The sequence below is a fragment of the Hippoglossus hippoglossus genome, chromosome 4 (genome assembly GCF_009819705.1).
Source record: "Hippoglossus hippoglossus isolate fHipHip1 chromosome 4, fHipHip1.pri, whole genome shotgun sequence".
In the NCBI taxonomy this organism is placed as follows: Eukaryota; Metazoa; Chordata; class Actinopteri; order Pleuronectiformes; family Pleuronectidae; genus Hippoglossus; species Hippoglossus hippoglossus.
Window position 1 is genome coordinate 18,250,175 of NC_047154.1, and position 13,994 is coordinate 18,264,168.

General features: G+C 41.1%; 1 protein-coding gene across 7 annotated transcripts in view; it reads left to right on the forward strand.

The window, feature by feature from the left end:
- Nucleotides 1–373: 373 nt before the first annotated feature.
- The window catches only part of camsap2a (calmodulin regulated spectrin-associated protein family, member 2a), a 49,333-nt gene continuing 35,712 nt past the window's right edge, over nt 374–13,994 (forward strand). For 6 of the 7 annotated variants that reach the window (XM_034584137.1, XM_034584140.1, XM_034584144.1 and 3 more), the window contains exons 1-2: nt 375–992; nt 5,169–5,428. In XM_034584137.1, coding sequence (XP_034440028.1) covers nt 872–992; nt 5,169–5,428 — 381 coding nt within the window. In that variant the 5' untranslated portion in view covers nt 375–871. Of the gene's footprint in view, nt 993–5,168; nt 5,429–13,994 lie in introns of all 7 variants that reach the window. The other variant, XM_034584139.1, reaches the window with a different exon arrangement.

The following is a 13,994-nucleotide window of genomic DNA, read 5'->3' on the forward strand; positions in this document are numbered from 1 at the left end:
AGAAAAAGTAAGAAATAAAAATAGTAATACGTTATTAGTAAGTATTTTCGCCAAACTTTGAGAGGGTATGGTAGCTTCTTTTGTTTGTTGTTATCGTAGAAACAGATTAATGTTTGATATTAAAGTCAAAATAACTGAATGTGTGTGTGTGTGTGTGCGTGTGTGTGTGGAGGGGGGGGGGGGCAGAGAAACTTCCTCTAAAAACTATTGAGAGTGAAAACATTTACATAATTCGATATTTCAGAAAGAGCATCTTAGAGAAATATCTACTTTAAAGTCGGGACCGTTAGCTTGGGTCGAACCAACAGATCTAAAGAAAATCTAAAAGTGCCAACATTCCCGACAGTAACTGAAGAGATCTCCCGCGCATGCGCAGCACGCAACAAAAGGTGCGGGAGCCTCAGTGCGGCAGGAAAACCGCAACACGGCACCGAGGGCTTGACCAGGAGAGAGAGACACTGAGAACACATCTGGTGTCAACACAACAACACGCGGACATGACGGACGCGTGTGTCTCCGCAGACTCCACAGAATGGAAGTGAATCTGTTTCCATGCAGCTTTTCCTCTGAAGCCCCGGGAAACGTCCCCCGGCTCGGTCCGTGTCTTCTTCTGGCGCAGGGAGCAGAATGGATGAGGGGAGAAAAGACACAATGACGAGCGACTCGTTGTGTCAACGAGACTGAGAAACACGCAAACAGAAGAAAACACGCGTTTTCACGAGGAGCCCGTGGAGGGGGAAACTGTGCGTGAAGCCGCCGCATCTCTCCACTCATTGTTTCCCACGAAGAAAAACAGATTCCAGCGGTGAGATGCTCTGACGCGGCGCCGGATTCACGGGATCGTCGCGGTAAACAAACCCGGGACAGAGACATGGGTGAAGTTCAGAGGAGCTCCGTGGCTCCGGCGGTGAAGTCCTTCGAGCACTACGACTTCTCCAGAGCCAAGATCTGCTGCAGCCTCACGTGGCTGGTGGCCAAGGCGTACGGCACAGGTAGGGCGCGCGACCCGCTCACCTGCAGGCTGCATGGATGTTCAATTCCATTTCGTTTTTATGAATTAATCACAAATCTTAACAGTTCCCTCAATGAGCAAGCACTTTGCTGAGAGGTGGGTGGAAAACAGGGGAGAGAGAGAGAGAGAGAGAGAGAGAGAAAGGGATGTAGGGGGAGAAAGAGAGAGGGAGAGAGAACAGGAACTGTTGTGTAACCATCATATTGAAGCTCTGTCAGACTGGTTATCATGGAAATAATAATAAGTCCTGTTTATAGATTTAACAAACCATTTAGATATAACACAAATAACAACAATAATACTAAATAGTTGTTGAGTAGTGTTAGATCTGGATCCTGCAGCTCTGGAGTCAGAGATACCTGCAGAATATTAGAGAGAGATATTGATATTGGATGTTTATGTTTATTGTTTTGTTTTATAATATCCATGTGTGTCAGCATTCAAATGGCAGCAGGACCTTGTGCAACAAATGGATCATATGTGTGTAGTGAATCTTACAATGAGGGCTGGGCAGTAATACATTGCTTATGCATTGGGGAAACACTGTGAGGAGGTGTAATACATAATTGATCCACCTCAGATTTATAAAACGTTTTGCTGTTTATCAAGTGTTTGTCATTCTCTGCTCATGAAGAAGAGTTTTAAACCACAACCTTCACTCAGGAGCCAAAATCATGTGTTGTGACATATAAGATTAGCTGAAATAGAGTTAACTATCAGGGCAGGGCAATAAAACAATATAAATAATCATTGCAATGTAAATTTCTTTAGTAACCATAATAACTGAAGTCCAATATCTATAGATTTTCATTTTTTCAATGTTTATTTTTGCATTGTGGAAACACTATGAAGAGGTTTAACATATTATTGATCGACCTCATATTTGTAAAATGTTTTGTGTGTCATGTAAGAGTTAGAAATCCTTCACTCATGAGTCTTTAAACTTCCATGTACATTAGAGACCTCATGGACTATAACTAGGGTCACAGTGTTTTTCCATCTCTCTGGTTCATGAGCAGCGTTGCTTTGTGTTGCTGCTATGGACCGAAATGAATTGCCTGTTGGACAGACAATAAATATTAACATCCCAGCAGGAAAGAAAAAAACAATTTGCTGCAATCGAACCCAGTGATCAATACGTGTTGTGTTCTATTCAGTGAGAAGGGAGTTCACCGTGTAGAACAGAAGCTCTCCCTAATTATGTCACCTTCAGGGTGGGCATATTCAGAAACATCACTCGTGGGATGTTTTAGAATTTGTCAGCAGGGTATGTAGCACACAGAGGTTGTTTTAATTTGGATTAAATGAGCCTCAATGAGCAGCAGTTTGAGTTCAAATGACGCCACACAGTATGAGTGAGGATTTTCTCCACATGCCCTGAAATGAAAAGGATTTGGGTCTAAAGCTGCGTGTTTAGAAATCAGAGCGTCACGGTTTGTTGCTGCAGGCAGGTCACTTTCAATACGGTACTACAGTCATCGTCCAACAGTGACTCTTTACCAGGCTAAATACAATGCTGGGTGTTGGAGCTATGAACCATCCAGTGCAGATCTGTGAGAGAATTATTCACCCTTAGTCGTCATAATAGAATTTGTATGTTTTGCCCACTTTCTTCAAAAACATGATAAATTAATTTATAGAGAATGTCGGTCCATGTGGCAAACAGCTCCTATGTGTATCACTCGAGAGCGGATGGAAAAAAAGCATTACATCTTAGCAAGGGAGTCTCTTTTGTTATATACTTTCTATGACTTCACAGTAAATGTACTGTAAATTACAGTATAAAAACATCTATTCAGGTGAATCAGAGTCAGTTTATCTGTTAGATTCTGTGCTCTGGCACGTTTTTTTTTCATGCATTGTATTATTTGCTGCAATCCCTATTGCTGTAGTTATTATCAGCAGTGAAGTCCCCATTCAGCCTGTATCACCAATTCAAACAAAATGGTACTCTGCCGACGTCCTTTTGCCGCTGTGGTGTAACAGCGCAGTAAAACATGAAATCTCTTGCACATCCTCTGTGTATTTTCAATCAGGACTAAATGAAATGGGCTGAATCCAGAGACGCAGCCCCTCCAGAGAGAGGTTGAGGGGGAGTGAAGGAAAAAAGAGAGAGCGCGGGCTCGTCTCCAGATCCCTTCCTACACTGCTCTCAATGCTTCACATGCATCCTCCTCATCACACAGATGCAGGAGTGCATCAGTATAGTCAAGTACGTGCAAGATGCCAGATGAACAGCAGGGAAATTCCATCAAATACTATCAAACAGCACGTTGTACATGTACCACACAACTCCACTCAATAAGCAGAGCTCAGCAAATAATTCATAGTGACCAGAAGTGAAACCTCAGCAAGTCAGAGTTGTTCTCTGTATTTCCTTTACAAGTCCTTCACAGATGCCCCTGAGCAAGGCATTACACTCCAAATATCTGTGGTTTTACTCTGTCAAACAATTGAAAACTAAAATATTCTGAATGTGAAACAGTTTTGCAGTAGAGGTCGCACCTCCCAGCATAAATAAAACTTGAAATGAAACCTAATTTAATATGTGAATACTTGACAAGTTGTGGTTACATTTTCTTGATAGTATTTTATTTAATATACATCTGAATGAATAAATGCACACTGAGTTTTCTGTCTGGATTAATGTGAACACTGCTTTTGTAGTTGTTTCAGGTTGTTAGAACATGACTGCAGAATAAAAGTGCATCACAGTGTCAGCATGTAGCGCGGTGAGAAAACAACTGAATAGAAAAGCCTGCAGGTTGAAAAACAACATGAAATAAAATGTTACTTGTTGTTTCTTAGCAGGATGCAGACACACTAACAGCTCCAGGGCTGTTGATCTGTAGCTCAGTCTGACCTCTGACCTCCCTGTGGAGGATGAGGGGGGAGGGGTAGAATGAACAACACCGTTAAGATAATTAACCTTCAGGAAAAGCATATATCCTAAATAGCTGTTGTTGTCATCTGCGTTTCTGTTTCATAATCCGAGTCCCTCTGTATTATGATGACCTTGTTGATAAAAGTCAAGTCTAAGCAGGTGATTAACTTTGTGTGTGTGTGTGTGTGTGTGTGTGTGTGTGTGTGTGTGTGTGTGTACGTGTGTGTCTGTGTGTGAGTGTGAGTGTGTGTGTGTTCGTGCTCACCACATGTAAAGGTTTCCTCTGCGCACATACATGCAGTATTAAAATTTGTATCTCATTGTCCTTCTGCTGACACAGTAATACGCTCTGCATCTGGAGTATGTGCAGATGCTCTGTGTATGTGTGTGCGTGTGTGTGTGTGTGTGTGTGTGTGTGTGTGTGTGTGTGTGTGTGTGTGTGTGTGTGTGTATGCAGCATCTCATTTGAAAGTATTACTATTTAATCATAATGTGGATAAATAGGGACTTGCTTTGGCTCAGCTATTCTGAACAAAAGCCATGCTCTCTCTTTTCAAGCAGTAGTTTACAAAAATGCTTCCCAGCTCAGCAAACACCGTCACGAAGATATGAGACAAAAGCAAGTTAAAAAAAAATATATATTCGTAGACTCTCGCCCTGCAGTGGACTCACTCACACACTCACACACACACTCTCACACACACACACACACACACACACACACACACACACACACACACACACACACACACACACACACACACACACACACACACACACAGGTTCAGTCTTTGAAGAGGCAGGCAGGGAGAGGGGTGTTCCCAGGGAGCTGGAAGTTGCAGATATACAGACAAGAGATGAATCGATTGGGTTCCATCCCTGCTGCAGTTGCTATAGCAACGCTGAGATCTAGTCACACGTGTTTATGTCAAGATATTGTCGAAGCATGAGGAAGAAATGTAGCAGAGCTGTCAAATTAAAGTTCGGTACGAGAATCATGTGCACTGAGGGGGAAGATCTCCAATAAAAATAAAGCTGCTGTCACTACTACATTTCAATTTTACCTGGTTTTCCACTTCTTCGTTCCTTTGGAGAAACGTAATAAATACAGTCAAGTGTATCGTCTGTATTGTAGGACATGCTCTGAAATATGTTTCCCTAGTGTCCCCTGCCTTCTTTATTTGTTTGAACTGCTGATGGGCAATTACAATACGCCTCAAAGCAACACACTAATTGCGTGTTTTTCCTCACTTTTCCTTCTCCCTCATACAGACAGTATCCCAACAGACCTGAAGGATCCCTTCTACATAGACCAATATGAGCAAGAGCACCTGAAGCCTCCTGTGACCAGCCTCCTGCTGTCTGCCGACCTCTACTGCCGGGCCGGCAGCCTCATCCTGAAGAGCGACGACTCCAAGCCCCCGCTGGGCCACGAGGCCGTGATCCAGGCGCTGGCCCAGCGAGGACTCTACATCCAGGACCAGGAGAGACTGGTCACCGAGAGAGACCTTCGAAAGAGGCCTCTGCAAATGGTAGGGGAGATTTGTGATCATTTTTTTTGCATGATACACAATAATAATTGTGTTGGCTTGTACACAAAAACCCTCATCTTCTTCAATCAAGTTGTTAATATGTCATAGTCTTCATCCAGCTCTCCGTTTGGAGTATTCGTAGGAACATAAGTTTTGTGCCATACACTGATTGTGACTGTCCGATTCCTCAGTCCCTGAGGCATGTTTCAGGCACAAATCTCATTCCTCATTCCAGCTTCTGTCTTTTAAACTTTATTTAACCTGGAACAAGGACATTCTAGAGTAGCAAGTTACAAGAACAGGAAAAAACACCCCCATTTTTGATACCACGCATTTGTGTACAAATCCTAAATGGGGCATATTCTCTAATCGCACGGTATACAGACATGGTAAGATAAGTTTTGCACTGGAATATCTTCAGCCAAACTATTTTATTTAGAAAAAAGTAAGCACAGGTACCTAGAAAATATTTAATAAGCCTTTAAGCGTACAACTGGCAGTATTCAGTGTCTGGGTGGCGTCTGGGGAGAGGAAGTTGAAGTCTTTGTTGGCCTTTTCTTCATGAATGGCATTTTCTTTTTCATCCTAAGGTATTTATATCGTTTTTGCATCCTTCGTGTGTCAGAAACTTCACTGACATGTCCGGAGCAACTGACTGATTTACATTCTCGCATAGATTCCCTCCTGATAATTTCAGAAAAATGCACAGAGGTCAGTGCAAGTCTGGAAGCAGCTTTTGAAAGACTCATCACTTTAATAGAGAAGAAAAAGTCTCTACATTTCCATTAACTGTGGATAATTTGAACAGTTAAAAAAAAAAAAAAAAATGTAATAAAAAAAAGTTATAACCCAAGAAACTACTATGTGATGTGACAATTAAAAACAACACAGAGGGGGTGTTACTGTACTTACTCACCCCACAGATTTCAAAGACTGTCTTGAGATTCAAGCTGAACATTTTTCTAGTTACAAGCTGAGTTAAACCTTAAGGCTTAAACTGCACAGTGTGTGTGTGTGTGTGTGTGTCTTTGTCATCTCTCACTATCCTAATAGTCCATGTCTGTCTCTCTGTACTGGATGTCACCCCAGAGGAGACTTTGTAGGCAGCCTATTGAGTCAGAAAGAGGGACCCTCATTATTTTTGGGCAAATTCTCAATGGGAAGCTTTATTGCTTCAGCGAGTTGCAATTGAGACGTGATTAGCGCACAGTATGCCTGCAGTCTGTTTGTAGAGTCTCGCTGGGTTTGATTTCCCTTCCATGCTAATTCATTTCATAAGTTATTTAAGTTTTGTTCGGGTTTACATGTCAAGTGTTACACATGAAATTAGTGCTATGTAATATGAAGCAAAACTATACATACATGTGTCACTCTTTTATAGTTTTATCTTGAAATCCTGAGCTGAGTAAGGATTTAACACATTAAACCAGAGACAGGTTACAACGTTTGGCCGAGAGTGACGGTTTGTGTGTGTGTGACTGAGCAGGTTGCTGTGAATGTGAGAATTAGGGGCTAGAGGGTTTTTTAATTTTCTCAACCTGCCTTTTGCGATTCGATATTTCAACCTCATACCCTGCATGTCTTGTTTCCTTCTTGCTCCTTTGCCATCACCCTGGCATCATCTTTTCTGTCTGTCTTCATTTATGTCCTCTGACTATTCCAGACAGTTTCACGCTCTCTTAATACGTATTACTTATCTTTCTCCTTATTGCCCTTCACTCCTCATCTTTCCCTCACGCATGCTCTCTGCTCATCTCTTCTTCCTCAGTCATTTCCATCCCCTTTTTTTTTTAATGCTCTCCGCTCAATCTTACCCGTCTCTTCACTCACCTTCTTTCTCACTTCACTTCTCTCCTTCCATCAAATTTAGTTTTTTTTACCTTTTCAATTCTTCCTTCCAGCACCATCTCTGTCTCTAGCAGAAGCAGTGGTTGTTTATTCTTCCACCGTCTGCTATGGATTTCAGGGGCAGCTTTAATTAAGATATTTCAAAACTGAATCCTTGCTATTTTCAATGCAGCACTTTAAAAGCATCTTCATTCAGAGCACATAGCATGAAATCTGGACGCACAGAAACTGTGAAACCAAATTGTCTAACGTTCATATTGTACATATCTGTTTTCTATTGTTTATAATATTTATTTGCTGTTACTTACCTTTATATTTTCATATTTTTGCTTATGCACATATACAAATGCATAAAATGTGTAACCCTGCTTGGCGATAAACCCTGATTCTGATTCCAATTGCAACATCCTCTAAGAAATCGCTGTATTTCTTCATTTTCAGTGTTTTTAATGTTTGCGATGAGCTCGTAAAGCTCTGTGAGAGACACTTTTATGTGCATTACCTGCCGCACATTGGAATGACAGCCCTGGTGTAGGCTCCTCTATTATTTAGAGACTGTTTCAACCTCCAGCTCGGCTGATAAGGTGACTGTCCATGCAGGCTGAGCTCTGTGGGGGTGTGGTGCAGAGCAGAAACAACAAAAAAAGATTTATAGAGCGTGGTTTGATGGCTTAAGAGGTTTTTCCCAAAATAAAAACATGACTGGTTTTTATTCCTGAAGCATTGAAAGAAAAGCCCCTAACTGCCTTTGTAACTGTAAGCTGCTCCGGATAAGTGGGCCAGCAACGTCCAAATTAAATGCTGCTTCCTGGCATTTTAGCTAAAGCATCATGTTTTTTTTAAAACTCAGCAGTTTGCATAAAGAATAATGTTGAGACTAAGCAACTTTAGAGAATGTTCCAGGGAGTTTGAGCATGCTGCTGACGTTTCGTCCGTCATCATGTGTTTTTATAACGAAGCATATTTACTGACATTTTCACTGGGCTGCCAAACTCACTTCACATCGCAGTCCCATTGTTTCTGTCACCGTTCTACCCACTCGTCCCTGTGTCTTCAGCCATGTGACGTGTTCCCACATGTGAAGACACAGGCACCAAACTGCGCTCGCCGCCCACTCGGTTGCCTACGCACACTCTGTATCGCTGACACCGTCCTCCACCTGTAGTGCTAACAGAGAGAGAGATGCGGTCGTGGGCTGCGGATTCAAAAATATTATTCTTGTGTTACACATTAGAGCCCACAAAGCCCCGCTGCAAACGCAACAACACGTAAAAGTCGTTTTCAAAAGGATTAAATTGTACAAGTTCAATCATACTAGTTCAAGTTTGTGATGAAGAATTTGCATAACACACAAGAACCAATCAAATAAATAATATAACTTGTGTGTGTTGCAAATAGGCATATATACTGTATTTCAATAACATATGTAGCACATATAGGCACATTTATCTACATTGCTCACAGAAGTCTTTACTTCTTCGACCTCATTGTGGAGTAGATGGAATGGTTATTCCCAGAGGCCAAAGCTGGAATGTCAAAGCTTTAATATTTCATAAAACTGTAGTAAACACTGTAGTAATTAAGTGGAGTAAGTACAGTGCTACATAAATGAGTAAACGTGTATGCTGGGAATATTTCTAGTAAGAGACATAGCAGCTTATAGGGTTTCTTGGTTGCTTCATTGGTTACATAGGTGCTCTCTCTGTGGCTGTGTGTTAGCAGAGCCATATTACAGGTTTATTGTCATGTGCAAGAGAATGCTTTCAAACCCAACCTTAATGGGAAATTCACAACTTGAAACCATAATACGCTGCTTTAGAATGAACAAATCAACAAAAATTAACTAATTCGTTGCTAATTCGAATTTTTTGGATAAATTGTATTTACACATACGGCGAATTCATGACAGCACCAATGTGACATGGACTAACTAAACTACAATGCTGGCTTTAGAGAGATATATAATGCACTATTTTTACAAAACTTATCGTAACGTTTACTTGTTAGTTTGGGCTCGTTTGGCCTGTGAAAATATGACCAGGTTAATTAATAAATAACCTCATAATTTAATGCATTTGTGCATAATACATTTCTTTTAATGTTTACTAACGTTAATGCTTCCTATGGAAAACTAGGAACAAGCTTAAATGTTTAATTTCATGTTATTTGTTAGATCATATAATATCTTATTATTATTATGCTTTTACATTTATTCTAACATTTTATTAAGAGTATAAATGTATAATATATCATGGCATATGCATTCTGATATAAAAACATTATTATATTGATATGAAACATTCTGAATTTAGAGATGTCTGTTTCTCAGTTCAGTTTCACTGTGTGACAGATGGATTCATCCCCCCCCATCTATGGCGTAATGAATAGAGGTGAACACGCTCCTTCCTGCTCGTCTCCCTCCCTTCTGCTGCCTCCATCACAACTCCTGTTGAGCAGGCGCTCCGTTTCCATGGTTACATTCCAGTAGGCAGGGTGCTGTTCATGTGTGTGTGTGTGTAGGTGGGGTGCAAGAGTGGGGGTGTTAGGCTTGCATAGGTTGTATGTGCAGTGTAGACGTGCAGCTACGCGCTCTGTGTGTGTGTGTGTGTGTGTGTGTGTGTGTGTGTGTGTGTGTGTGTGGTGGGGGTTGTGATAGCGATGAGCACTGCCAGGCTCTGAGCCGGAGAACACAGAAATGCTGGATTCATAGAAACGGCCAGACGTCATTACTAAGACGCTGCATCACACACAAAGACCCACGGCCGAGCATGTACAGGATGAGGTACAGAAACTGGCTTCCTCTGTCCTTATTCCTGTTCCCTGCACTTGATCTCACGAACAAAGAGGAGCCGAAGCAGCAGGGTGGAAGAGAAAACCCATCCAAGTACTTTCTGTCCTCGCAGGCCTCGGCGAAGTCACAGCCAGTATGTGACGCCTGACGCCAGCAGCGACTCCCTGGCAGTACAGTATGGATGGTTAGGCAGCGAGCACATTATGAGATGTCATGTGATGTCCTGAGTCCAGAGCATCTTTCTGTGCTTACTAGAATTAGACTGTATTATGGAGACTGGTTTTTCTTTGTTGGTTTGTGTTTTGAAAAAGCACCATGTAGGTTAACAGGCTGGATCCACATCAATCCTCGGGATGGTTCTTCTGCTTTCTCATCCCAGGAGCATGTTTGTGTCGAGGCCTTTAACCACTGCAGAGGAAAATGTAATAAAGTAAATTTTATTATAAGCTGATGCAGCAGAGTATAGTAGAATCAATAGACAGATATTGTTCATTCTGCAGTAAAATGTTGTATATAGGGGGAGAATGCTGCCCTATTTTAGGCTATTCAGTTCAGGGCTTTTTTTGTACTTATACAGTCTGTGAGCTTTGTTTTTGGAGGAAACAGCTCCTGGCTGAGTTTGAGGCATATTGATACTGAAAGAGGACCCACAAGAGATTTATGGATCAATATCTCCAATACAGAGCAACCTTAACCAGGCTAGTGGGGTAAGGCCTGGAAATAGAAACTGAAGGTGTGAGCCTGCGGTGACTCACTCTGAAGAAGTGAATTCATCTTTTTCTACTATAACTAAGTTATTAATTAATGCCGGAGACACATAACGGTATTAAAAGTTAAATCTTTGGATCTTGTTACAGCAACTTAAGCTCATTATACTAACAGAGAAAATCTGTCTTTTTCTCTATAGAATGTAAAGCAGGGAATTTATGAGTTATTATTCTCACACTGCAGCTTTGAATATGTTTCATTCACCTGATTCTCCCATTCACTGACTTAAGGACTGATGAGGCTGCGATGGCACTAAACCTATAATGAATTATGCTGCTCCAGATTTGACCATTTACAGTGGTTAATGCAGGAATTTTCTTTCTGTCATTTGTATCGGTCATTCTATGACAATATCATGGGACATGGGCCAAGAAAGAACTCGTGAAAGTTTTGATATTTTCATTGATTTCCCTGGGGAATACTTCATGGATCTTGATGAACCAAACCAGGCATATTTAGGGGGCTGATATCTATGACTGTGTGCAATTTGGTGCAGATCCAAATAATAATGCGGATCTATGCGGATTGAAATGGTCTCGTTAGGGGACTGTTGGGCCTTGGCAGAGCTATGTGCTCAGATGAGTGCCATTCTAGTCTTTGAATGTGGATTAAAACTTTTCATAGAAACTTATTTTATATCTCTTTCTCTCCACGTGAGCAGATGTCTCCTACAATCATTGTCAACCGTGATACTGAACTGGTAACAGGTCAAATCTGGCAATGCTCTGCAGGTAATCTGCAAGGTAGCATTTTTTTTTAATGAGTAATAATAATGCATTTTCCTTTAAATTAAACCAAACACTTGAATCAAACCCCCTTTTACCTCTATCCACACATGATGGAAGGGTGTGGGGGTCCAGGCGTACCTCCAGGGTAGGTCGACACTGGCTGGTATCCACCATCCTGCCCTCAGATAGTGTTCTAAGGTTAGCTTTGAGGTTTCTATATAATTGCTAGGTTGGGTTTGGAGCATACGGACGGGGAAGGTATGCTGCTTAAAAGCTCCACTCCCACAACTCATGCCAGACCTCACAGTTGGTATTTTGTGAATCCAAAATGTTTGCCTGGGCTTGAGCGCAATTGTGTATGTGAGAGCATTTCTTTTTTTTTAATTTCAGCTCACAACTGGGCAGACTGTGAAAGAAGTCATGATAAATCTGCTTCTGAAAAGGAGAAAAGACAGAAAGGTTTCCTCATGATAATGGGGGAGTTTGTCCAAAGTCAAACTGGGAAAAGTACAAATTCGTTTAATGGTTAATTTAATTTTAGTTTAAATTTAGCTTTGATGACGTTAAGCCACAATAACAACCGAGGCATGTTCCACCACTTTGGTCCTGAAATATCTCAACAGCTATTGGATAAATGACCATGAAATCTGCTCCAAGTACAGTATGTTCCCCAAAGCAAGAATCATAGCAACTTTGGTTTTCCCACAGGTTTTAATCAGTTTATCCAATACTTTGCTTATTAAGCAAATATCTGCAAAACTACAATGGTGTCCTCTTATAGCATGGTCAGTGTGAACATGTTAGCATTTCGCTTAAAGCACCATTGCTTGTAATTACAGCCTGACAGAGCTGATATCATGTCTCTTGTTCCTTCATCTTTTTGTCCTAAATTAGGTTTAATGCATTGTTTTAGTTACTGTCATAGAAAGCACATGAAGTCTGAGTATATGATGTTGAGATACTGATATCAAAAAATTTATATTAGGCTCAAATCCATCGAGTATCAATTGCTTATCTATTCAATTGAATTCTATATGAATCTGTTTTTACAACATCATGCATCAGCGGTGACAGTTAGACCTTGTTACTGTGAGGCATCAGTGCTAACCACCGCACCACCGTGCATATCCAGAGAAATGATGAAATAACGATAAAATATATTCTTATAACAAAGTTAAGCTTTTCTTTCAAAGTCCTTTTACAGAACAGTAAGTACAGTACATATGGTGGCCTTCACAAGACACAGAGAGAGGTACAGCTGAGTGCTTTTCCATGTCCGGCTGAGTGGGAGTAAAGTTACCTGAAGCTGGACCGATTCTGTGCTTTTCTGAGCCCACGAGTCTGGCCAGGAGCGCTGTAATGCTAAAAGCACACTGCATTTCAATATTGCATCACTCCTGAGATAATGTTGATTCACTGTTTCTGTGCTTGTCCTGAGGAGATCCAGGACACGGCTGGTTTTGAGATTGTTCAGGTTGTGGCTTTTCTCTGCTCCCACTTTTTTGTGATAAAAGTATCTTTAAAACTTTGGGGATTATGAGTAATATTCAATAAAGCCAAATACTGCCATCACAATTAACAACCCAATAGAGCCATCTACATTTTTTCACTAAGTCATGGTGAAGACATTACTGCAGTGACTCAGTACAGATCGTGGGCATCAGGGGAATTACGTCTTTGTGTTTATTTGAATGATTTCTCTGAGAAAAAACTCACAGATCCTTTACAGTAATGATGCAGATGTGAAGTATTGTGCGTCTTCCACCTGGTTCAGGCTTCAACAAGCAGCCGAAAGCTGAGATTTCAATTAATTCACAACAGTGAGGTGAAATGCATCACACGCTGTCTTTTGTAGGTCACAGCGCTTCGTGTTTGCACTTCCTTTGTGCGATGTTAAATCAGGCTTCTACTTTGGATTTTCATCTTTCCTTTGTTGCTAAGGAGCCATATTAAAGATGGAGCGTGTTTGTCTATTTCCCCGGATGGAAATGCTGAGATCCAGTCATGTAACTGAACAATAAAAAACAGGATATCGACCGTGGATGAGCGTCTTCTTACCTCCGGAGAAATCAATATGAGATTTACGGATGCAATCAGCTTAGACGGAACAAAAATGTGTGTAGATTGTGTGTTTTTGTGCCTTTTTGTCCATATTTGTTTGAAATCCTCCATATGTGATAAAATGCCAAAAAATGTGTCTGAATAATAGGCAGTTAATAGATAATCTACATAGCCAGCATGTGATAAAAGCTTTATCTTGGGAAAAGCAGGAGCTAGAGGTGAGAAAATAATCCTAAAATTAGAAAGTTGCCAGTTTGAATCTTGGAAAAAGATATTAAACTTGACTCTCACAGCCGTCTTGATGCCCCCAAGCAAGACATTTAATCCCAGAACGCTCCAGTGGAGCTGCTCATTGGCCAGCGGAGGAAGA